Source organism: Prionailurus bengalensis, chromosome E4, assembly GCF_016509475.1.
Source record: "Prionailurus bengalensis isolate Pbe53 chromosome E4, Fcat_Pben_1.1_paternal_pri, whole genome shotgun sequence".
In the NCBI taxonomy this organism is placed as follows: domain Eukaryota; kingdom Metazoa; phylum Chordata; class Mammalia; order Carnivora; family Felidae; genus Prionailurus; species Prionailurus bengalensis.
In genome coordinates, this window is record NC_057360.1 from 32785001 (window position 1) to 32811700 (window position 26700).

The following is a 26700-nucleotide window of genomic DNA, read 5'->3' on the forward strand; positions in this document are numbered from 1 at the left end:
GCCATCTCTTGTTTATCGTGCAGCCACAGATGCCTAGAATTTTAGGCACAAATAATCCAATACCACAGTGTATGATCCAAAAAAAATAAATACATAAAAGAAGCAACCTGTCTTACCTTCATCTATCGATGCCTCACTACTATAGCCGTCATACTCTGCAGACAGAGGACTGTACTTCTGTCTTGTTTCCCAAGCGTAGTTCTTTTGTCTCGAATCTGCCAACGGAAGTCTGGAATTGTGTGTTCTGGACAAGGCCTCATGGTATTTACCCAGAGCTTCATCTTCACTTTCAGAGGATGAACCGTGCTCATCTTTGTCCATGTAGGAATTATCTATTTGGAGTGACAGGGAGAGCAAATCAAAATTTTAATACCATAAAGTATTATGAATTTGATATATGCACACACACGCACACACATATATGCACAGATGTTATGTCACATATATCCATATACACACGAATATACATATACATACACAATCTGTATTTTCAGCTTTAGAGAAGTGTAACGTTTTCACTTAAGAACCCGAAGTTTTAGGTTTCCATGTTTTTAATAGAAAAAGATCAACCTGTATATTCTAATTATATAATAATGTTGCAGGGATTTTCCAACCAGGTTACAGATAAAGGAAATAACAGAGCCTGCCACCTTACACAACTTTTTTAAAGGGTCAGTTGCACACAAAGAAACTCAGAAGTACTGCTGGTACATATGGGCCTGATTCAAAGAATTCATGTCACAAGAGACACCCTGGTTATCATGTTGGTCCAAGTTTTCAAAAATGATAATCCTTAGCGCCAGAAGTACAACAGAGAAATGGGCAGATGTATACTATTGGTAGTATTCTCACTGGTACAACGCTCCTAAACAGCAGTTTGGCAATACATATCCAACTTTTAAATCTGCATGGTCTTTGATTCATTTCTAGGAATTTACCAATTCTATTTCTAAGAACTCTAAGAAAATAACAGGTGAGCAGAGATATGTACTTCAGACAATTCGCTGCACTGTGTTTAACAGCAACAGAAAACAAAAATAAAACATAATCTAAAAGTCCATCCCTGGGCCTTGGTTAAGTACATTATGATAAATCCATACAATGATATACTATGCAGTCACTACAGATTAGGAGGTGAACTTACAAGTACTCACAGGGAAGAATAAATACAACATCATGTTAAGAAAAAAGAGGTTATGAGACAGAAGGCATACCTATGTCTTATTTAAAACATACACACACACACACACACACACACACTTCTACGTGTAATATACACACACACATGCAGTGTATGTTAATATGCACATATAAAAATATGTGGAAGGATATACACTGATTTTCTGTGAAAGGTAGAATTACTAAGAAAATTTTACTGAAGTATATTCAAATGCAAATTTCAGGCCACACAAAATTTATATCATTCCTTAAAAAACTAGTTATTACCATTTTTTTAAAGTAAAAATTTTGAAACTGTACTATGTTGGGGTTCATTTAAACTAAGATGCAACCTTCTTAGAATTATAAAACATCTCTGGAAAGACAAAGAGACCACTGCAGGTAGAATTTATTAGGTCAGTCTAGACATTTTTCCCTTTATACTCTGCTCAGATCATCTGTAGTAAAGGAATCAAGCTTTGACATTCAAGTGGGGAGACACAGACTAAGTAATTTAAAATATGATAGAGAGATGGTATGTTTAGAGTCAGAAGTAAGGGAGCTTTGATGTCACTAGTCCAAGTCTTCCTTTTCAGTCAAGAGAAAACCATGAATGGCTAAAACTATAAGCACTGTCGTATTCTGCACTGGCCAAAATGTCGTCACTAGCCACTAGCCACATGCAGCTATTTAACATAATGCAGTTTAAAACCTGGCTTCCCAGTGCCACCAGACACGTTTCAAGTGCTCAGGAGCCATGTGTGGCTAGTGGTTACTACACGGACTACATGGAACGTTTCCATCATTACAGAAAACGCTATTAGATGGTGCTGAGGTGATGGCTGATCTGGTCCAGAACCTGGGAATTCTGACTCCCAGTTGAGAGCTTTTAGCACTTTGTGGGATTGTGGGATACCATGGTGGTGGTGCTCTAAGGCTGCAGAGCTCTGAGGAAGGTCACCAGAAATTCTGCAGTCACACTTCACCTATTACAAAATATTACCTAAAGTTACCTCGTATTCAGAAACAGAGAAGGAAACTCTTCCTTCTCTTTCTATACCCTATAAGCTCTACGAAAGAACCTAAAATGCAGGTACTAGTAATTTTGATATTACTCTCAGTATTAACCAATAATATTACAGTTCAGCTATATGAAGAGGTAATCTATGGGTCAAAAGATTTTGAAATGATTTTTAGAACATAGTATGTTTCAGTTTAGGGGTGCCTGGGTGGCTTAGTTGATTAAGTGCCCGACTCTTGATTTCAGCTCAGGTCATGATCCCCAGGTTGTGGGATCAAGCCCTGCACTGGGCTCTGCATTGAACATGGAACCTGCTTTAGAAAAGATTCTCTCTCTCTCTCTATCACTCTGACTCTCTCTCTCCCTCTGCCCCTCTCCCCCACTCGTAGTCTCTTTCTCTCTCTCAAAATAGAAAAAAAGAAAAAGAAGAAGAACACAATATGATTAAGTTTAGTACTGACTATCATCTAGAATACCTGAGAGATACTTGGGTGTTTTAGGTACCAGCATGCTTCTGAATGAAAACAAATCAAAACAAAATTAACTCTGTACTGTTACTTGTGTAGCATTTATTACTAGGGTCTATTCTGTTATTTTCTGAATAAAATATGTAAACTATTCTATTTTACTTCTTTGCTTATTTCTGCTACTGTAAGTAAGAAGGCTACCAAAACGACACAAAGGCTACCCAAAACTACTGAATTTGACAATCAAAAATCTGCTAGAAGAGTAGACTCCAAAATGGACATATTTCCAAAAACTGGCTTCCCTTTCTAACTAGTCTAGCCATCCTGGATCGGCCTCTATTATATCAGTTAAGGACCATTAATAGAATTGATAAATAGCAAATCCTGATTGTGTCTGATGTCCTGTAGCAGAACCGAACGTCTTCCTCACGGCTACTGCCACTCAGATTTTTGTTATTTTATGAGAATCTAAATTTATTTTTTAAAATGTCAGATACATATTTTTAAAATAAAAGCCGGGGCGCCTGGGTGGCTCAGTCAGTTAAGCGTCCGACTTCAGCTCAGGTCACGATCTCGCGGTCTGTGAGTTCAAGCCCCGCGTCGGGCTCTGGGCTGATGGCTCAGAGCCTGGAGCCTGCTTCCGATTCTGTGTCTCCCTCTCTCTCTGCCCCTCCCCCGTTCATGCTCTGTCTCTCTCTGTCTCAAAAATAAATAAACTTAAAAAAAATTAAAAAAAAATAAAAGCCAATGTACTTTTGGTCAGCAATAAATGGAAATGACGAAGGGATTTTACCAGAAGCAATTACCAGCAGGTGCAGAGCAATTCTGTACCCAAACCAAGTCACTGTCAGCTCCTTGTTTTGAAAACTGTCACAAATACTGTGGCTGAAAATATAAATGCTTAGCTGGAATCTTAATTCTACATAGAGAACTCATGAAAAATAATAGATTATTCACATATACTCATTATAAACACAGAAGTCATATACAATTCTTAATATGTGGCTAAATGAATAGACATATTCTAAAGCCTGTTATGCAATAAAATAAACTCTACTGCTCTAAAGGAAAAATATACTTGATATCCCTTCATCACTCAAGATTCTTATTGGGAATGACTCAAAGAGCAACACAGTATAAAGGTCTCAGGGGTTAATTACAAAAATATAAAATGTTAAAATTCATTAAATAAGTTCCAGCTAAGTAAAGAATGCACACTACTTAAGAAAACTATGGAGTTTCAGGTTGTATAATAAAGAAACATTAAGAAAAATTAGGGCCACTGAAGAAGTGGCCAAATAATCAAGGGACCAGGACAATACTTAACTTAGCAGTGTACAAAGAACATGAATGCTTTCAAAATAAATGATCGCCCCCCCCAAAAAAAAGATGACCTTAAAAGTGTCTCCCAGTAAGAGGATTCAGGAAAATCTTTTTTCTTTTAAGAATATTCATTTCTTTTGAGAGAGAGAGAGACAAGCAGAGAGAGAGAGAGAGAGAGAGAGAGAGAGAGAGAGAGAGAGAGGCAGAGAGAGGGAGAGAGAGATAATTCCAAGCAGGCTCACACTGTCAGTGTGGAGCCTGATGCAGGGCTTGAACTCATGAACTGTGAGGTCATGACCTAGGCCAAAATCAAGAGTCAGGCGCTTAAATGACTGAGCCGCCCAGCTGCCCCCAGGAAAATCTTCAATTAGATCTATAGACATGTAGTGGAAAGTTTGGAAATTTGGATGATGTTTTCTTAATTTAAAAAAAAATCAAGAGAAAATTTTATCACTCAAACCCACATTAGGAGGAGACCTCACCTTTTCTTGGTATTATCTTAGAATATTTTTCATCTTTACTCTTTGCTGTTCCTTTGTTGGCAGAAATGGCTTCATTTTGCTTTGTTTTTATGTCTCCTTTCACTTTGTAACACGTTGTTGGATTTATTTGTTCTTTGTGTTTTCCGTGTAACTTATCTTCGGAATTTGCTGATGGTGCTGGATATATGTCTTCTTTCACGATGGGTTTCTGTATTGCATGTCTGTTGCTTGCCAAAATACCTTTTGGAGAACACTCATTTCCTGACCACTCATTCCCTTTGGGTCCTTTACTTTTAATATGTTTTTCAGTCTTCTTCAAATGATTTTCTTTCATTTCTTGATCTCTTACCTCCTTTAAATTATTCTTACCATCATCAGGAATTCCTAATCCATTTTTTTTATATCTGTCAGTACTTTCAAGTTCTTGACAAGCAGGGGTAGCCCTTGCATTCTGTTTGATAATTGATACCCCTCCATCACTCAAGTGCCCTTTCAAAGAAGAATCACCACCAGCATTGTTACTTTCTTGGTATTTGGACAGAGTCTGTTGCCTGTCATTAACACGTTTAAAAATTCTTTCTTCGTTTATCCCTTGCTCTTGCTTTTGTGAAACTGAAGTATTGTAACAACTGATCTGATTTGCTCTGTGCTCTAAACTAGACTGTGTTTTCTGACAATTATTGTCTTTGGAGACTTGTGGTGACGTGGCAGCTGCTGGCTTAGCAGTATCTACAGCTTCTGCTACTGCAGAGCTTTCTTCTTCTGGGCGGAAGCCACTGATCATACTGGTTACCTGTTCAGCCACTGAGTCAGTGAAAGCATAGCTGACTTCTCCAACAGCAGCAGTCAAATCTTCTACAGCATTACTGATTGTGTCCACCAGAGAAGACACTGAGGGCAGATTCTGCTGGAAATTTTTGAAAAATGCCATTTTCTAATTCTTTATTCCTAACAGATGCAATAATGGAATTTTCTCTTCTCGAAGTATCAACCACTTTGGAATGTGAATTTAAAATTTACTTAAATGTTGTTACTCATGAGCTCAATATTATTATTTTGCATTGTAGCGTTTACTCTTTCTGTAAATGCATTATGCATTGAAAGAAATATGTTGAAGCAAAGACTCTTCAAAAAAAAATCAAACCACTTGTCTTAAATGTAATGAAATTTTTTCCCACTCCATAGCTATCATAACAGCAGCAAGACAATAATTTCCCCTCAAACACTATCGGTTTTTATTCTATACCTGCAAGAAGAAGTATAAAAAGGATTTTTATTATGGACTTTTAGTTTATTTATTAATAGTCTATGCAGGGGAACTACCCTATATTATTAACAAACTAGCAATATCATTTCAAACTAACAAATATATTATAGGGAAAATACCTACACAATTTGCACAGAGGTTACAATAGAGGAGAGAGCAGAGGGTGAACATCTGCTGAATGGCTACCAGATGCAAGACATTGTGATTTACAAGTTTATCTCCCCTGATCCCACAATAATGCTAGGAGGTAAATATTATTATTCTTATTTAATAAGTAAAAAAAAAAGAAGGTTCAGAAAAATTAAGAAGGTCCCCCAAACCTTTCCAAGGGATCCTCAAGGTAAAAACTATTTTTATAACAATAAAGGGATATTTAACTTTATCACTTTCATTTGCTCACAAATGAACACTAGAGTTTTCCAGAGGCTACATGACAGATTGACTACAGAAGCAGACATGAGAATAACAGCTGTTTCTTCTATGCCCGTCATTTAAAGAGATTTGCAAAACAATATATAAAACAATGGCACTCTTCTCACCATTTGGGGGTGGGGGAGTAGAAAATATATAGGTTTTTAAGTTAAAAAATGTTACTTACGTTTAACATGTACGTAATAGCCTTACTGATTTTTTAAACAAATAAACTGATGAGAATATTTTTAAATTTTCTCAGTTTTACCTTCTAATAGGGTACATATTCATAGATATAACTCACATAAACAAAAGCTGTTTATGAGTGTTTAAGAGGGTTAAGGGGTCATTAGACCCCTCCCTCAAAAAACAAAAACAAAAACAAAAACAAACAGGAAAACAGAAATGCTGAACCAGGGAATTCTTGGAGGCTGCCCAAAGGGCTATCTCTAAACCAGTTCATTCTATACACATGCTCCAAAAACAAGGTTGAAGTATGAGAAACACTAAACTTAAATCAAAATCACATAAAGCACCATAGTTTCCCAATGCAAAAGTCACGGATTTAATTCCATAACCAATAGGCTGTATACACAATGATGCTACTGCTTTTTAAGATACCAGAAGAGAAAAACATCTCTCCGACACAGTGCATAGACAAGAAAGGCAAGGTTTTTCTGCTAATGCTCTGCAACACTGTTCTAAATTAACACCTTGCTTTTATAATTCGCAGCTTGCTTCTGCTATCATTTAAATAAGCCAGTCTCTGGAAACAGCAAATAAAGAACTCTTACCATAATATTAAAAAAAAAAAATTAACACCAGGGAACACTTTGCATGAAAGAAAGAAGAAGATTACAGGCCTCTGCTAACACCTAGCAGAAGTAAGTGATATAACGTGATATAATACCTACAGTACCAAGGGAGGGAGAGGAACCCTAATTTTTATAACCAGACTTTATCTATACACTAAGCTGACAGGCAAAACCACTTTCTCCAAACAATGAAATTATCCACCAGCTGAGAATTCAACAGCAGATAAAGAAAAAAGGGTGAATTCTTTCAAAAGTCTTCTGAGGACATAGAGAAAAAGCCTCTCGAGAGAGTTATTTGGACAGTACGATTCAAGCTACGATTTAAGAAAAAGATACGCCTTCTTAAAGCATATCTACTCATAGTAGAGGCTCAAGAGCATGCCTTACATATGAAAAATAAAAATGTCATTTTCTGATAGTATGCAGTTCATCTTTAAGCAATATGCTAGCAATTCATGAACAACAGAAAGATAATGGAACATAAGTTACTTAACAAATGTTTTCCTCACAGAAAAGTGCTCAAATGTTAGTTTACAATGTCAAAACCAACCTTCTCATATATATTTAAAAAAATAAAATAACAGAATGGCACAGGAAAAAAGAACAAACAAGAGAAGCAGCGATGATACTTACAAATTTTATCTTGTGAGTTCTTCCTTGTACTGTATCCTGAACCAAGATCTGGAAACCCGCCAACATTTTCAAAACAGAACTTCTTATTAATATAGAGAAAAAGGAGCAGCATCAAGATAATAAACACCCCAACAGCTGACAAAAATCCAACTGCCTCTGGAGATACTAGAGAAAAAAAAGTCACAGCTGTAAGCATTTATTCCTCTTTAAGCTACAAATAAGAAGGAAACCCCCACACATATGTTAGATTACTGCCTTATTTGAATTATACTTTTTTAATTGTCATAGTTCACACAGGTTTACAAGAAAAAACAAACTGCATACTTTAATGAGCTGTTCAATTCATTCAACAGTATTTATTCAAATCTAAACATTTCTGCATAAAGTATGTTGGAACACTCTTAAAATACAAGAGTCTGTAACATAGGCAGCTATATATTTATCCATTTAAGAGCACTACAAAAATTTTAACCCAAGAATTAGAAAAAAGTATTTCCCATGCATGGGTGTATTACTTAGCAAAATTTATGAGAGCATACAGTAGTAGTAAAATCTCAAACAGCTTCAATGGCCCATTTTATTTAATAAACTCTAGACTTCTTAACTTAGCATTCAAAGCTCCAGCCTCTCTTTTCAATATCACACTCCATTCAAATTGTTCCACTCACTGCCTCAAAATCAACTATATGCGTTACCTCACGCCTTGTCTTGGTTCATCCTCTTCCCTTTGCCTGGAATGACCAAGTCTCCTTTCTACCATATCCCACTCATTCATTCCAGTCAACAAATATTTTAGACTAGCAGCCATACACCAGGCATTATCACATACACAGTTTCTGTCTTCCAAGAACAGTCTGGTGAAGGCAGTTACAACGTGGTGTAATAAAGACTATGAGTGGGGAAGAACAGGGTCTATGAGACCAGAGAAACACAAGCCAGTGTTGAAGGATCCAGTAGGCTTTTCTGAAAGTTATGGCCTCTATGATTATATTGTAAGAATAATTAAGAGTTAGCAAGTTAACACTATTCCAGACGGAAGAAACAGCAAGTGCAAAGGTCCAGTGACAGGAGATACTGTATATTCCAGAAACTCAATGAGAAACTTTGTTATGATAAACCAGATTCTCAAGAGGATCTGATCTCAAGAGAATTCATGAAATCATGCATGGAGATTTTGTACAGTGAGAACAAAAAAATCTCCGACTTCTCCAACCCTCAGCAATCTCTCTTTCAACATTTGCATTATCTGTCACTATACCAGTCATTTGGAGTTTAAATAGAAACTAAATTTTTCATCCCTAATGCCTTATATCTAATACTCAAGGACTAGCTGAGAATGAATCCTAAGCCTCGACTATCCTGTACAACCTATAATCTACTCTTTCTTCCTCCACTACTCAAGCAGCAGCTAAAATGTCATCTCCTCCAAGATTCATTCTTCAATCAGAAGAGCCACGGCAATTAGCATCCTTAACTCATTTGTTTAAAATGAAGTCACCAACCAGTCTAATGATGAGTGTTTTCACCTCCTGGCTTTTCATTATTTGTGAAAGTCAGCCATCGCAGGTGTAGAAATGATATCACATTATAGTTTATTCAAAGCTGGATCAACAGTATTGTGATAGAGGATGGAGCAGAGTGACATTATAAGGGAAAAGGTGAGAGTCTGAATGGGAGAAATGCAGTCCAAATATCCAGCCCAGGAACAGATCCTGCTACAAGAACCAAGAAGTTATGCTCAGACATTAGCCCTGACTGTCTCATTTTCAGGCTAGAGAACAGTCAGGAAAGGGAACAGGATTTTAATTTAAAACTCTAAGCTATATTAGCAAAATAGTGGTGTGCGTTAAGCCTGAAGGATGAGGTAAAAAAGAAAAGAGAAGAATTATCACCAGCATTTCTAATGGCTAGGAAAGCCAGAAGCAGGACAGCATCTGGTATGAAGAGGCAGAATGCTCAATAAACTTATATTCAATATTACACCATAAGGAGCACATATGTATAGGAGCTTCTCTTCTAGCCCAGGTCCAAAATACATTAGAAAATTTGATGCATTTAAGTGAACAGACAGGGTTAAATAATACGCACCCTGAAACTCTCCCATCTCTTAAAAGACTAAATGAGAAAGAAAACATAGCTCACTCCACTTAAGAAGGCTAGCAAAGACAGCAACAAATACACACAGCATATACCATGTACTAGTGACTGTTTTAAGCTATTTACATCTATTCCTTTTTTTATTTAAAAAAAAATTTTGGGGCGCCTGGGTGGCGCAGTCGGTTGAGCGTCCGACTTCAGCCAGGTCACGATCTCGCGGTCCGTGGGTTCGAGCCCCGCGTCAGGCTCTGGGCTGATGGCTCAGAGCCTGGAGCCTGTTTCCGATTCTGTGTCTCCCTCTCTCTCTGCCCCTCCCCCGTTCATGCTCTGTCTCTCTCTGTCCCAAAAAAAATAAACGTTGAAAAAAAAAAATTAAAAAAAAATTTTAGTGTTTTTATTTATTTTTGAGACAGAGAGAGACAGAGCATGAGTGGGGAGGGGCAGAGAGGGAGACACAGAATCCGAAGCAGGCTCCAGTCTCTGAGCTGTCAGCACAGAGCCCGACGCGGGCCTCAAACTCACAGACTGTGAGATCATGACCTGAGATGAAGTCGGACGCTTAACCGACTGAGCTTAACCCAGGCGCCCCATATGTTAACTTTTTTAATCTTCACAATTATACTATTATAATCCGCATCATAAATCATGATATGAAGATACTAAATTATGTGCCCGGCTCGTAAGTGGAAGAGTCAGGATTCAAACCGTGTCTGGCTCCCGAGTCCGTGTTTTTAGCTACCACTCACACTACTTCTCCCGTATTCCTTTTCTCATTGCCTCTTCCTATCTCATGTCTCCATCCTTATCTCTATGTTCCTCTTTTCATCTCCCTCCTTCCCATTTTAAAATTTAAGCTAGTGTCGGGGGGGGGGGGTAATCAACTATAAACAAGTATAATATAGTAAGTACTATAATAGAGGTAGGAATATAAAGTATTACTGGAACACAAAGAAGAAATATTACCTGGGGGAAGTCACAAATGCTACAGAAAGGAGATAACACTTGAGCAGGGTATGAAAGATTAATAAAACTCTATCAAACAGCGAAAGGGCAGATGAAACAGCATGGTAAAAGACACAAAACAATGTGCATGGCATTCTATAAGCACCCATGGGCAACAGTCGTGTGTTTCATTTGCTTCCGTGTTCTCAAAGCACCTGGCACAATGCCACATACCTGACATCGTATAAACATTTGCAAGTGACTGAATGAATAGATGTGTGTTCAGGGAAGATCAAGAATATACCAGAAGAGCTCAGACTGGAGATAAAGGCAAGATCCAAAATGTCAAAGAAGCTTGAATGCCATCGCAAAGATTTTGCATTTGTAGAACTACATCGCTTAAAACAACTGAAACACTGGATTATATGGTAGGGAGTGATTGGCGGCAAAACATGAGGAGTTCTTTTTTTTTTTTTTTCAATTTTTATTAAAAATATTTTTCTTTAATTTTTTTACTATGTTTTTCACATTTAAAAACATGAGGAGTTCTTAAGTGAAGAAGTAACAGTGGTGACAGAGTTCCGGTTCTTGTTCAGGGAAAAGTGATAGTAACCTAATCGATTAGATGTAGAAGATGAAAATGAAGTTGAGAATAATTCTAAAGTTTCTCCCTTGTGTGGATGAGTTAATAGTTACACCACTGACCAAAATGAAAAAATATAAAAGGAAAGGGATACAGTTTAGGGCACGGGGGTAAAGGGGACTTAGAAAGAGAGATGGATAACTAGGTTAGTTTTTGACATGTGACATTACAAATGTCAGCAGAAAATTTCAGTGTGGATGCCTAGTAAGGAAAGGGAAGTATGCGTATAGTACTCTGGTGAAGGTTGAGTTAGTTATAAAAGACTTAGGAGTTTTCCCCTTTTTGCTCATCCTATTCCAAGTGAAAGATTTCCCTGGCTAAATACAATGCCAAACTGGCATTGGTAATGGTAAGTCTTCAAAAGATTTTAGAAAAATACATACTGTGACTTTCCCCACTAGAAAAAAGATAAAGACCCTACTGTAAATATAATACTGGCACAACTCCTTTTATATTGCCCCACAAAATGTCCATTTTCCACTGAAAATATTTTAGGTCCTTAAACTTTAAAAACAGCAATATGGCTGTAGACAAGAGAAAAAAATTTCTAATAGAAATACTAAAAAACTTCATCCTTATCTCAGGATTAAAATAATATTATTTCAAATGACATGATACTATAAGTTGGCGAGTAAGAGTTCTAAGCATAAAAACATTTGACAAATCCTACTTGTACATAAAACTGCAATAGAAAATACCCTAAAATCGGGGTGCCTGGGTGGCTCAGTTGGTTAAGTGTCCGACTTCGGCTCAGGTCATGATCGTGCACAGCTTGTGGGTTTGAGTCCCGCATCGGGCTCTGCACTGACAGCTCAGAGCCCGAAGCCTGTTTCGGATTCTGTGTCTCCCTCTCTCTGCCCCTCCCCCACTTGCACTCTGTCTCCCTCGCTCAAAAATAAACATTGAAAAAAAAAAGAAAATACACTAAAATTAAAGATATGAATTCTATACACCATCAAAAAAACTAAACAAAGTTACACTTAGATCTCATTACTATAAATATATATTTTCATTCACTGTAAGAATTTACCCCTAAAATTTTATTTATATTATCTGCTTATAAAGCCATTCTGCATAAGTATTTCTAGGATTATGGTTAAATTATCTATATATAAACCTACTCTTTTCCAAAATTCTAGATTAGCTGTTGCAAGCAAGTAAATGCTATTGCAAAATGCATACTATCTTTTAAGGACATTCAAAATCTAACAGCAAACAGATAATTAGTATATACATTTGAAGAATTTAATTTGCTGAACCAAATTTAATTTCAGCTAATCAATAACTCAAAATTCACTAATGCATTACTTTCCCATAATCCAAATTTGTAAAATTTACATGTGATGAACAATAAAATTAGCAACATCAAATATTTAAAAGTGCTTATTGTTTGCTAAGGGTTGCTTTTTAAAAAATTTTTATTTAGGGGTGCCTGGGTGGCTCAGTCGGTTGAGCGTCCGACTTCGGCTCAGGTCATGATCTCACAGCTCGTGAGTTCGAGCCCCGCGTCGGGCTCTGTGCTGACAGCTCAGAGCCTGGAGCCTGCTTCTGCTTCTGTGTCTCCCTCTCTCTCTGCCCCTAACCCCCTCGCATTCTGTCTCTGTCTCTGTCAAAAATAAATAAACATTAAAAAAAAATTAAAAAATTTTTTATTTAAATTCTAGTTAGTTAACATACACTGTAATATTAGTTTCAGGTCTACAATATAGCGATTCAACACTTCCATACAACAGTCTGTGCTCATCACAAGGGCGCTCCTTAATCCCCATCACCCATTTCACCCATCCCTCTCCCCCCCTCCCCTCTGGTAACCATCAGTTTGTTCTCTATAGTTAAGAATCTGTTTCTTGGTTTGCCTCTTTCTCTTTTTTTCCCCTTTGCTCACTTTAAGCATTACATTTAAGAGTTAAGAACATTATCCAATTGATTCCTCACTATAATCCCAATTTGACAGATATATATATTGAGGCTCTGAAAGAGTGAAGTCGAAGTTTCAAGATCTTAAAATTATTACTCAGTGATAGAGTCTTGATTTGAATGCAGGCACACTGACTCTTGAGCCCAAAATGTTAAACACCAATCCCTATTGCTTCCTATTTGCCAGGCATTTTTTAAAATCTCTTTTGTTTCAAAATTTAATGATCAAGGTGCCTGGGTGGCTCAGTCGGTTAAGCGTCTGCCTCTTGATTTCGGCTCACCATGAGATTGAGCCCTCCATGGGGCTCTGAGCTGACAGTGGGAAGCCTACTTGGGATTCTTTCGCTCCTTCTCTCTCCGCCCTTCCTCCACTGACACTCTGTCTCTCAAAATAAGTAAACATTTTTTTAAAAATACGAAAGTAAAATTTAATGATCAAAACAATTTTATGATAGGTAAGCACTATACATCATCTTAGTCTTTAGATTAGTAAACTGAGGCCCAGAGACTAACGAACTTGTCTAAGGCCACAAATGTAGTAACACGGTAGAACCTGAATTTGAACCCAGACATTCTAACTCCAGAGCTCATGCTCTTACACATCAAGCAATACTGCTTCCTTACATGTCAACCTGCAATATAAAAAATAAAGGAAAGCTGTGATCAAAGTAATATAGCTTACTATATACATTAAGAGAAAATATCTTATGATATAGATTTCATATATGTTAAAAAATGACAATGGATTCAAGCTTTCTCCAAGTAAACATATAAATTATAAAAGTGGAATAATTTTTCCTATTCAAGATACTTTCCTCAATATGCTAAAATTAATTACAGAACTATGCTTCGAAACCAAAATCAGTGGTACATCCTTGTATTATATGCAATGTTTGAAAAGTTAATAAAATAAAATTTAAAAGCTAAATGTATCCTTTGGAATAATAAGCTTGATATTCATTAGTAATGCTCAGTAAAAATACATACCAACTATATAAAGTCCTATATAAGGTCTCTGTGAGCTACATGATCCCGTATATGAACTATCTAAAGATTATACTGCAAAGTAAAAAGGTATAATTTCTTCTAGGAAATACAAAAAGTTTACCTTGTCCAAAATTAATAATTACTTATATTACATATAGTTAACTGGCTTTATCTTTACTATACATTTAGAAATGAATATATATGTATATATATATATTTACAAAATATAAATAAACACATTTTTTGTCAAAATTCAACTTTCAATAACAGTAATAAAATTCACTTTAATTTCTACAGATAAATTGGTCATAAGAAGAAAATGATAAAATTATAGTCTTATAAAGTAGAAGCAGGAACAAATCCATTTTGACTCTGAATGTATTGCAGAATTCACCTAAATTCTACTTTTCATTTTGTCATAAAGAAAACATTTTCTATGTAAGTTTTATGAGAAAAATACTAGGATATATATAAAAATAAGTATAAGGGAGATATTTATTTATAAAACTCTCATATTTTCAATATTAACTTATTTATGCATTAATACTCATCTCTAAGGACCGTTTCTTTGTATTAAAACACATTAGTTACAAATGTTATATTTATATTTGTAAATTAAAACAAATTCTACAAAACAATTCTATTAATTATATTTCACACGCAAAATTAAATAACAAGTACCCATGCTTCTTAAAATTCTTCAAGAAAGAAGGATTGAAGAGAACCACTTACAATTTGTATTATAAGGCCTGTATTGCAGATCTGTCTTACTTGGCATGAAACACTAGTCCTCCAATGACATGTCATGGAGACTTAATAATTCATTTAATAGATGTAATTCTATCTCTTGAACAAAATGTGAACTGTACAAGAAGTCAACTTTTATTTTAAGAGAAATACCTGCTTACTAGTTAAGAAGTCCTGAATATTTTTTTCTGATATTCTAATCAGAAAAATTCTGCAATTTATGTTGCTCTTGTTTGAACAGAGAGAATTTATCAGTATTTCTAAGAATGCAGGAAAATAAAAGATTTGACATGTTTAAATTTCCTTTTATAATATCTCAGTTGCTTCCACAAATAACATCTTGAAATTCTTAGATTATGATATAAATAACACAAAACTGGAAAGATTACATATATATATATATATACACACACACATATATATATAGGTATATACGCATATATACACATATATATACACATATATATACCTATATACACATATATACACACATATATATACACATATATATACCTATATAAATATATCAAGAAGGGAATATAATAACACGTAACTATTAACTCTAGATTTCATTAAAAATCGGTAAAAAACAAAACAGAAAGCATTTACTCGTAAGTGACATAATTCACTGCTGAGTAACATAAAGGGACAACAAGAGGGGAAGGCACAGATAATGATGTGGGACGTGACCTAAAATCTTACAAACAGAACTGCCCTCTGGGAGAAAGTTACCTGACAAAGTTGATAAAACATGCCATCCAACTTGTTTCGAACGCCAAACCACCACTAGATTGAACCAATATTTTCTGTAAGTAACATGTGATAAGTTGAAATTTCATTCCAATATCGTAACAGTGAAAAATCCTAAATCAGTCTTTAAAAAAATTGGAAAAAAAAACCCCAAACATTTATTAAGTACAGAGACCAAATACATATTTAAATCATATGCCTCACACTTAGACTTGATAATAATATACTTAATAAACCCTTAATAAACTTATGATAATATATTTAAACCAAATACTTAATATAAAAACTCTTGTCAAACATTCTCTGGAAGATGTTTTTCTTCAAGTATACTCTTAACAGAGGCTTCAAATTACAAATGCAGTAAAGGTTATATAAAGACAAACTCATTTTCCTGGAAAATCTCCATATAGCAAAGCACAGTCATTTTTTTAAACAATAAATTAGGGTTAACTGCCTCAAAATTCTTCATTGTCCATTCAATGTGTATGAATTCCTCCAAAATTATGAGTGCTAAATGGGGTACCAGCAAATACAGGCATACTTCCTCTTGCCTTGTACTTTTCCAAGGATTCTTTGCTCCTCCTTTTCAGTAAGATCTTCATTGCTAAGCTACTATAAATAAGATTTTGAAAAGTCAACACCAACTGCAGAAGAATCTTCTAGTTAAAGCCAATTTGTGATGACACTGGTCACAGTGGCTAAAATGAACAACTCAGGAAACTACAGATGCTAGTGAGGATGTGGAGACACGAGAACCCTCTTGCACTATTCGTGGGAATGCAAACTGGTGCAGCTGCTCTGGAAAACAGTGTGCAGGTTCCTCAAAAAATTAAAAATAGAACTACCCTATGACCCAGGAATAGCAGTACTAGGAATTTATCAAAGGATACAGGAGTGCTGATTCATAGGGGCACATGTACTCCAATGTTTATAGCAGCGCTTTCAACAACGGCCAAATCATGGAGTCTAAATGTTCATCAACTGATGAATGGATAAAGATGTGGTTTATATATACATTGGAATATTACTTTAACAATGAGAAAAAATAAAATCCTGCCGTTTTGCAGCAATGTGGATGGAACTGGAGAGTATTGTGCTAAGTGAAATAAGTCAGTCAGAGAAAGACAGGTATCATATGTTTTCACTCATATGTGGATTTTGAGAAACTTAACAGAAGACCATGGGGGAAGGGGAGGGGGAAAAATAGTGACAAATAGAGAGGGAGGGAGGCAAACCAAAAGAGACTCTTAAATACAGAGAACAAATTGAGGATTGATGGGGGGTGGGAGGGAGGGGAAAGTGGGTGATGGGCACTGAGGAGGGAACTTGTTGGGATGAGCACTGGGTGTTGCATGTAAGCCAATTTGACAATAAATCATATTTTTTAAAAAGCCAATTTGTGATGTCAAACAGGTTTCAGATATGCTTATTTCAAGCTTTAATTCTAAATCATTAAATTCTAATAAATACAAACTGGTTTATTTCTTTCAAATCTTTAAGAGACACATCACCTTCCTCCTATATCTTCATGTTATGTCAATACTAGCTCTCCTCTTTAAAATTTTTTCTGTTCTTATACATCTTTTTCAAACTTCACCGAGGTATAACAATTGAAAATTGTATATGTAAGGTATAACTTGATGATCTGACATGCAGATTATAAAATAGTCACAAGCTAATTAATATATTCTCATCTCACACAGTTATCATCTCTTTTTTTTTTCCTTTTTATGGTGAGAATGCTTAAGATCTATTCTCTTAGCAAAGTGAAGATACCTTGTATAGTTGACTCTAGTCAAATCATTGTATTAGGTCTCCAGAACTGATTCACCTTGTATAACTGAAATTTTGTAGCCCTTGACCAACATCTTCCCATTTCCCCCAAACCCAGCCCCTGACAACCACCATTCTATTCTCTGCTTCTAAGCGTTTGAGTATTTTAAATTTCACATATAAGTAACATCATGCAGTATTTGTCTTTCTGTGTTTTGCTTATTTCACTTAGCATAATGTCCTTTGGGTTCATCCATGTAGTCACAAATGGCAAGATTTTTTTCTTTGTTAAAGCTGAGTAATATTCCATTTATATATACACATTTATTTATCAGTTCATCTGACGACCGACATGTAGGTTGTCCCCATATCTTGGCTGTTACGAATAAGGCTGAAGTGAACATGTTACTGCAGATGTATTTTAGAGATTCCAGGCTCGCCTCCTTTGTGTATATGCCCAGAACTGGGTTTGCTGAATCATAAGATAGTTCTATTTTTAATTTTTTGAAGAAACTGCACACTGTTTTCCATAATGGCTATTCCAATTTACATTCTCACTAACAGTGCACAAGGATTCCTTTCTCTCCACATCTTCCCTACTTGTTATCTCTGTCTTTTTTTAGTTTTTTTAAAGTTTTTATTTTATTTATTTTGAGAGAGAGAGAGAGAGAGAGAGAGAGAGAGAGAACAAGCAGGGGAGAGGCAGAGAGAGAGAGAGAGAGAGAGAGAGAGAGAGAGAATCCGAAGCAGGCTCTGTGTTGTCAGCACAGAGCCTAATGCGGGGCTCAAACTCACGAACTGCCAAGATCATGACCTGAGCCGAAACCAAGAGTCAGAGGCTAAATTGACTCTTAACTGGCTTAACTACCCAGGCCCCCCTTTTGTCTTTCTGAAAATAGCAATTCCAACAGGGATGAAGGGATATCCTGTAGTTTCATTTGCATTTCCCTTATGATTAGTGAAGTCAAGCAGCTCTTCATACACCTGTTGGCCATTTGTATATATAGAGAAATGTCTACTTGATTTTTGTCTCCATTTTCAAAGCAGGTTATTTGGTTTTTTTATTGAGTTGTATAAATTTCTTACATATTTTAGATATTAACCCCTCATCAAACACATAGTTTGCAAATATTTTCTCCCATTCCATACTGCTTTTTTACTCTGTTCATTGTTTCCTTTGCTGTGCAGCAACTTTTTAGTTTCATGCAATCCCACTTGTCTGTTTTTTTCTTTTGTTGCTTGTGCTTTGGGTGTCATATCCAAAAAATCATTCCCCAGACCAATGTCAAGTTCCCCCCCCCCCATGTTTTCTTCTAGTACTTTTATGGTTTTCAGTCTTATATTTAAAAGCCTTTAATCCAGGGGTGCCTGGGTGGCTCAGTTGGTTATGAATCTGACTCTTGGTTTAGGCTCAGGTCATGATCTCGCAGTTGAGTTTGAGCCCCGCATTGGGCTCTGCACTGGCAGCAGGGAGCCTGCTGGAGATTCTCTGCCTTCTCGCTCTCTGACCCTCCCCTACTTGTGCTGTCTCTGTACCTCTCAAAATGAATAAGTAAAAACTTTAAAGAAGAGTCTTTAATCCATTTTTAATTGATTTTGGTATATGGTGTGAAGAGCGAGCCTAAGTTCATTCTTCTGCAGGTGGATATCCAATTTCCCCATTATTAAAGAGATTATCCTTTCCCCTTTATGTGTTGTTCTTGGAACACATTCTAAACAACAATTGACTGTAGATGCATGGAATTATTTCTGGACTCTCTATTCTTTCCATTGGTCTGCATGTCTTTTTTACACCAATACTATGGCATTCTGATTACTGTAGCTTTGTAATATAGTTTTAAATCAGATAGCTTCCAGCTTTGTTCTCCTACCTCAAAATTTTGTTGGCTATTTTGGGATTTGTGTGTGTGTGTGGTTCCAAACAAATTTTAGATTTTTTTTCTATTTCTGTAAAGAATGTCATTGGAATTTTGATAGGGATTGCCCTGAATCTGTAGGTCACTGTTGTAGTATGGGCATCTTGACAATATTAATTCTTCCAATCCATGAATGTGGGATGTCTTTTCATTTATCCATCAACCCTTGTACAGTGTAAATGTCTTCTTTAAAATCCTTCATCAATGTTCTTTTTTTTATTAAAAAAAAATTTTTAATGTTTGTTTATTTTTGAGAGACAGAGAGAGAGCACAAGCAGGGGAGGGGCAGAGAGAGAGGAAAACCCATAATCTGAAGCAGGCTCCAGGCTCCTAGCTGTCAGCACAGAGCCTCATGTGGGACTCAAACCCACAAACTGTGAGATCATGACCTGAGCCAAAGTCAGACACTTAACCAACTGAGCTGCCCAGGCGTGCCTCCTTCATGAATGTTCTATTTTCAGGGTACAAGGTCTATTTTGTCTGATGTAACTATAGTCATTCCTTTCTTTTCTTATCATTTGCATGAAATACATGTTTCATCTCTTCACCTTCAGCCAGTATGTGTTTAAATCTAAAGTTTCTTGTCAATAGCATATTGCTAAATCTTGTCTTTTTATTCACTCAGCCACTCTATGTCTTTTGACTGGTGAGTTTAATCCATTTACATTAAAAGTAATTATTGACAGGTGAAGACTGAGGAAATTTTGTTAATTATTTTCTATGATGCAGATGTTTTGCCTCTATTTTCCATTCTTGCTGGCTTCCTTTGCTATCTGATCATTTTTGTAGTAATTTGCTTTGAGTTTTTTCTTTATCTTTTTTGTATCTATTACAGGTTTTACCTTTGTGGTTAGCTTGAGACTAGCATAAAATACCATGTAGTAGAATCATTTTTTAAATAAAGTTAACAATTTAATTTCAATTGCATACAAAAAACTCTATACTCCCATTTGTGGGGTTTTTTTGTGTTTTTTTGTTTTGTTTTGTATTTGGGGGTAGTTTTTTTGAGAGAGATAGAGAGCACCAATGAGCGAGGGAGAGAGGCCAAGGGGGAGAGAGAGAATCTTAAGTAGGCTCCACGTGCAGTGAAGAGCCTGACATGGTGTTCAATCCCATGACGCTGGGATCCATAAGTCAAAATCAAGAGCGGGATGCTCAACCAACTGAGCTTTTTATATAGTGCTTTTTATATAGTGTATCCATTAACAAAATTTTTATTTGTGCTTTCATATACTTTCATGTTGACACTTAGTATTTTTTTTAATTTTTTTTCAACGTTTATTTATTTTTGGGACAGAGAGAGACAGAGCATGAACGGGGGAGGGGCAGAGAGAGAGGAAGACACAGAATCGGAAACAGGCTCCAGGCTCTGAGCCGTCAGCCCAGAGCCTGACGCGGGGCTCGAACTCACGGACCGCGAGATTGTGACCTGGCTGAAGTCGGACGCTTAACCGACTGCGCCACCCAGGCGCCCCGACACTTAGTATTTATATCAGTTTGAAGAACTTCCTGAAGTATTTGTTGTACAGCAGATCTTGTGATGACAAACTCCCTTAGTTTTTGTTTGTCCAAGAAAACATTATCTTTCCTTCATTATTAAAGAATAATTTTTTCAGCCCCTCCCCAACATGAGTGTATGCTCTCTCTACCTCTCTAAAAACAAAGAAAGAAAGAAAGAAAGAAAGAAAGAAAGAAAGAAAGAAAAGAAAAGAAAAAGAAAGAAAGAAAGAGAAAGAAAAGAAAGAAAGAAAGAAAGAAAGAAAGAAAGAAAGAAAGAAAGAAAGAAAGGAAGGAAGGAAGGAAAGGAGGAAAGAAGAAAGAAAGAAAAGAAAACACAGGATGCCTGGGTGACTCAGTCAGTTCTCTTGGCTTCATCATGATCTCACCGTGGGAGGCAGAAGAATATATGGAACACCCATAATGCATATATTGTTTCCTTCATGGTGTCTCAAAAATCCTATAGACTTCCTTCCCTGTTATTCATTCTTTCCCTTTTTTCTTTTCTGACTGGACAATTTCAAATACGGCTGGAGTCCTCGTGCTGCCCCTTTCCCTAGAGTGGGGAGGTTGTAGTCAAGGGTATCTCCTGGCACTGGGGCACACACGAGTTCAGCAGTGGTACCAGTGTCCAGGGCATGGGTGTGCCTAGCACATACATGGCCGTGTCAGTGCCTAGGGTGCAGGTACAGGCAAATCAGCTGCAGCACCAGCATCCACATGCACAGGGAATGGCTGTGGAGCCAAAATCTGGCACACGAACACAGCAGCAGCACCAGGATGGGGAGGTGGTGGTGGCTCCAGGCTGGGAAGGGGTAGGAGCCAAAAGGTGGCTCTACTCTTGGGGCTTGGGGGAAAGATGTAGAGATGACTACTCCAAGGGGACTCAGCAGGGTAAATTCCAGACAGCTTTGTCAGGCTGGAGTCAGTGTTGGCAAAGATTCTGGAGGTCCCAGAGGCAAAAGCTGAGGGTGTCCATGACAGTGGCAAGGGCTACCAGGTTCCTCACTGGCAGTGGTGAAAGCTGCTGAAGTCTTCCTGCTCTTCTTTTCCCTCCTGAGGGAGGTCACAGCTGAGGGGATCCCTCTTGGCATCAAGCTGTGCTCAACCAGGAGATGGGCAATGCAAGGAAAATGCTTCCTATGCTTTTCTACGAGGTACTTCTCCACTGTTCCACTGGACGGCTGCAGCTTCTCCATTGTATTCCAGAGCTGTCCTGAAGCTATTTTCATTGGGAGTTTTTAATCATTGTTTTTGTTGGGGGATGAGTGTTGGGATTTCGTAGTCCATCATCTTGCCAATGTCAATCTCGCTACCCTTCTTGGAGTGATTAAAACATCCTTTCTTCGCCCTAAATTTGATCCAGTTTGAGGAGACGCAGTCTTTGCCAAAAACACTGCACAATTTAAGACATGGATTTACTGTGTCTGAATACATATGGATTCAAAAGTCCACTCGCCTTAACAGCATACTATGTTTTCTTATTGCCACTGAACAGGTCCCACACTTTAGTTAATGATGATAAGGGCTCAACATCATATTGTGCTATTTCCACACAGCAATTTGCAAGCAATGTACACCACCAAACAGAAACAAAAACAAAAACAAAACAAAAACAACCAAAAAAAAAAGACACCTCTTTCAGTAGCGTTATTTTCGGTGGAGATTTAGGGAAATATATAATTAAACTGATAATGAAACAAAATTTTCTGGAATTAAAAAAATAAATGCACTTTAAGAAACCTTCATGCTTTCAGCAAGTATCTTTGTGTGCTCCTAAGAGATAGATGTTCTCTTTTCTGTCAGTGGAGAAGTCTGAGAAGTACTAACTGTACATTAATTTATTCAATAAATATTAAGGAATAAGAATGAAGTCTGAACAAGGTAAATGTAGTTCCTGAACTCAGAGACTTAATAAAGTACTACAGGGGCACTTGACCTTGACTTGGGAGACAGGAGAAGACTTCCTGGAATAAGTGATTCCTAAACTGAAAAAAAAAAAAGAGCATTTACAGTGAAAGGGCCCAGAAGCAAGAGATGATGACACCACTAAGGGAATAGAATAAAAGGTACAAAGTGGTTAAGAGATAAAGCTGGAAAGTAAGCAAGGGCAAAATCATGAAAGACCTTGTAAAAACTGTTAAGGAGTTTGAACTTTATCCTGAAGGCAATGGGAACTCAATAAAGCATTTTAAGCACGGAAATGAGAGTATCATTCTGGTGTACAAATAAGAATAGGAATGAAGGCCTAGCAAGGCACAGTTTATGAAGCAACTGCAGTGATGACAGACTAACAAGCTAGATGCCTCAACTGAACAGGCTGGAAGGTTTTTCTTAGAGCCTACCTTTTAGGCTGTCTCACATATACAAATGTAAATATAAAAACACACATATAATGTCCTATATTAAGTTTCAAAAAGCTTTCTGTGTAGTTGCTCCATTAAAGCTTATATTTCAAGTGATGAAGAGAGAACTTCCAATTTGTGGCATTATTATCACAAATATAGAACAAAACAAAATATTATTGATTTTATGAATATATTAAAAAGGTATAAGTCTATTCACATGCTTTACCAAACAATCTTGCTTCTATAAACACTATGTTGATATACAAGCAAGTGAAAAATAAACTGTGGTTTAAATGCCTAAGACTATTATTTTATAAGAACCATGACAGTTCTATAAGAAAATATTAACACAAGTTATCAAAATACCAACTTTTAATTATCTACAAAAACACATGACACTAAGCAGCAACCTTTATGTCTCAGTGAAACGTCAGATAACTTGTTCATTTCTTTCTGTCAAAGAATGACTCACTATGTAGACAAGGAAAACACGTATGATGTCTGGCTTTCTTAAATAAATCTCACAATTTTCTCTAAAATGAAATTTCAATTTAATCAACAAACTTACAGATAGGATCTAGACTCTAGAGGAAAGATTTGAAATTACAACAAGGAAGTCACTTCATGGTAGGGCTTACCACATAGGCTATCTCTCAGGCATGCACTCTTATTAGATCTGGTTTTGTGTTTTTTGTCTTGTCCAACCTTTGTAGGTTATCACATTTGCCTTTATTGATAACTCGTCTAATGCCAAAGAGGCCATCTGAGTCAGTGCCTCCCCAACTAAATTTTCTCTTTTTCTGATATAGCAAATTGAAGTCAGGGAATAACAAATAGCTTAGATAGAAAGAATACAAAAAAGGATGTAAGATTACATCCAAAACTCAATTACTCATGGTCAGGTTAAAGAGAATCACTCTATAAAACTGTGTTACTTAATACCTTTACCTAACCTGAATGAAGGAACTGAGAATATGTTCATTAATTTTGTAGAAGGTCCTAGGAACTAGGTTGGGCACAGTTGCTAATTCACTCAAAGATATGCCAGGGACCTCCATACGTTAAAGAAATAATACATCAAAACAAAATGAAGATCAGTATGGATAATTCCAAGTTACTACCGCATCAATGGCCAAACACTGACCAAGGTTAATTAATATGCTGCCTCAGTAAAACGTATCAGGAACAAATGTTTCTAACAGGTGAAAATTAAGCCTTCTATTACCCTATCAGATTCTTATTAAAGCAGTATAGTCTCCAATTTCAAAATACGACTGAGAACACTAAAAAGGTTCAGAGAGAAACAATTAAATTCACTACACAAATATTAGATCTGGTTTTGTGTTTTTTGTCTTGTCCAACCTTTGTAGGTTATCACATTTGCCTTTATTCCAGTACAGTTAACATACAGTATTATATTAGTTTCAGGTGTATAAAAGAGTGAGTCAACAATTCTACACATTACTCAGTGCCCATCATGGTTAAGTTACTCATTTATTTATTTATTTATTTATTTATTTATTTATTTATTTATTTTTTAACGTTTATTTATTTCTGAGAGAGAGAGAGAGCGTGAGCTGGGGAGGGGCAGAGAGAGAGGGAGACACAGAATCCAAAGCAGGGTCCCTAATCTCCTTCATGTATTTCACTCATCCCCCCACCCACCTCCCCTCTGGCAAACATCAGTTTGTTCTCTATCGTGAAGTCTATTTCTTGGTTTGCCTCTCTTTTTTTTTCCTCCTCTGTTCATCTGTTTTCTTTCTTAAATGCCACATGAGTGAAATCCTATTGTATTTCTCTTACTCTGACTTGTTTCACTTAGCATTAACTCTTTAGTTTCACCCATGTTGTTGCAAATGGCAAGATTTCATTCTTTCTTTATGACTGAATAATATTCTATTGTATATATATATACCACATCTTCTTTATCCACCTATCAATGGACATTTGGGCTGCTTTCATAATTTGGCTATTGTAAATAATGCTGCAATAACATAGGGGTGCATTTATCCCTTTGAATTAGTTTTGTGGGGGGGGGGGTTGGTTTTGTTTTGTTTTGTTTTGTTTTTTTGTAGTTTTGGGTAACTACCTAGTAGTGTGATTGCTGGATCACAGGGTAGTTCTGCTTTTAACTTTTTGAGGAACCTCCATACTGTCTTCCACAGTGGCTGCTCCAGTTTGCATTCCCACCAACAGTGCAAGAGGGTTCCTTTTTCTCCACATCCTCTCCAACAGTTGTCTCGTGTTTTTGATTTTAGTCATTCTGACAGGTGTGGAGTGATACCACACTGTGGTTTTGATTTGCATTTCCCTGATGGTGAGTGATGTTGAGCATCTTTTCAAGTGTCCATTGGCCATCTGAATGTCTTCTTTGGAGAAGTGTCTGTTCATGTGTTCTGCCCATTTTTTTAACTGGATTATTTGTTTTGAGGGTGTTGATTTGTATATATTCTTTATATATTTTGGATACTTTTATCGGATATGTCATTTGCAAATATCTTCTCCCAAAGAATGGTAATTTCTAAGATAGCATTGTTGATTTATAAAAAGTGTCATAATACTTCCAATATGTCCCAGGCTCTTCCTTCACTACAAGTTTCCGCACATACTTGCTAGAACTCCCCTCCTCTGCCTCCTTTCTCTCTTCACTTGACCTTGCCAATATAAATCTCATACTTTTCTGGATCCTGCTCATATATGGACTTCTCTGGAAAGCCCTCTTAGACTTTAAGAATGGGCAAGAGGTCCTAACTACATGCCCCCATGGTGCCTTGAACATGACTCTTTCATAGCACATATCACAATGGATCAAACTGCAGTTTACTTGTCTGTCTCCTCCAAGACAGCTCCATGAAGGCAGGGACTTTCAAACACATCACCGGTTCCCTTCTGAATACCCAGTACAATACCCAGAATATGGCAGTACTCGGTAAGTTATTTGTTTTGTTTTAGGAATGAGGCATAAATTAGTTTCATAAAAAAATTATAATCTATGCTCAAAAAATGCACATTCACACATTTTACTTACCAATCCTGACACTGCTAAGTATGATGTAACGGTTTAAAGGAAGCCAGTTAAGGAGCACTGCCAGCAAATGATTGGCCAGCAAGCAGCTTTCTAGGATAGCATTGTCTTTGACGAGTTCATCACTGCAGTATCTGTCCTCATTTTTAGAAGTCAAAAGCCTATCTTTTATCAGGGCCTAGAGGTCCTATATGAGGAAAAAATCAAAGCAGGCATACGGGTGGGGTACCTGGGTGGCTCAGTCCATTAAGTGTCCAACTCTGGATTTCAGCTCAGGTCATGGTCTCATAGTTTGTCAGATGGAGCCCTGTGTTGGCCTCTGTGCTGACCGTGTGGAGCCTGCTTGGGATTTTTTTCTCTCTCCCTCTCTCTTTCTGCCCCTTCTCCGCTTTCTCTCTTAAAATAAATAAACTTAAAAAAAAAAAAAAGTAGGCATAGAGGCAATCAATCTATCCTTTCAATCTGGTACACAGCAGCCAAA

At 36.7% G+C, this 26700-nt stretch overlaps 1 protein-coding gene across 4 annotated transcripts in view; it reads right to left on the bottom strand.

Moving 5' to 3' along the window:
- SYT14 (synaptotagmin 14) overlaps positions 1-26700 on the bottom strand; it is a 222438-nt gene that overhangs the window by 145192 nt on the left and 50546 nt on the right. For 2 of the 4 annotated variants that reach the window (XM_043569049.1, XM_043569048.1), the window contains exons 1-3: positions 7578-7685; positions 4452-5697; positions 117-332 (exon numbers count right to left, since the gene is read on the bottom strand). In XM_043569049.1, coding sequence (XP_043424984.1) covers positions 117-332; positions 4452-5382 — 1147 coding nt within the window. In that variant the 5' untranslated portion in view covers positions 5383-5697; positions 7578-7685. Of the gene's footprint in view, positions 1-116; positions 333-4451; positions 5698-7577; positions 7743-26700 lie in introns of those variants that run through there. The other 2 variants (XM_043569052.1, XM_043569051.1) reach the window with 1 other exon arrangement.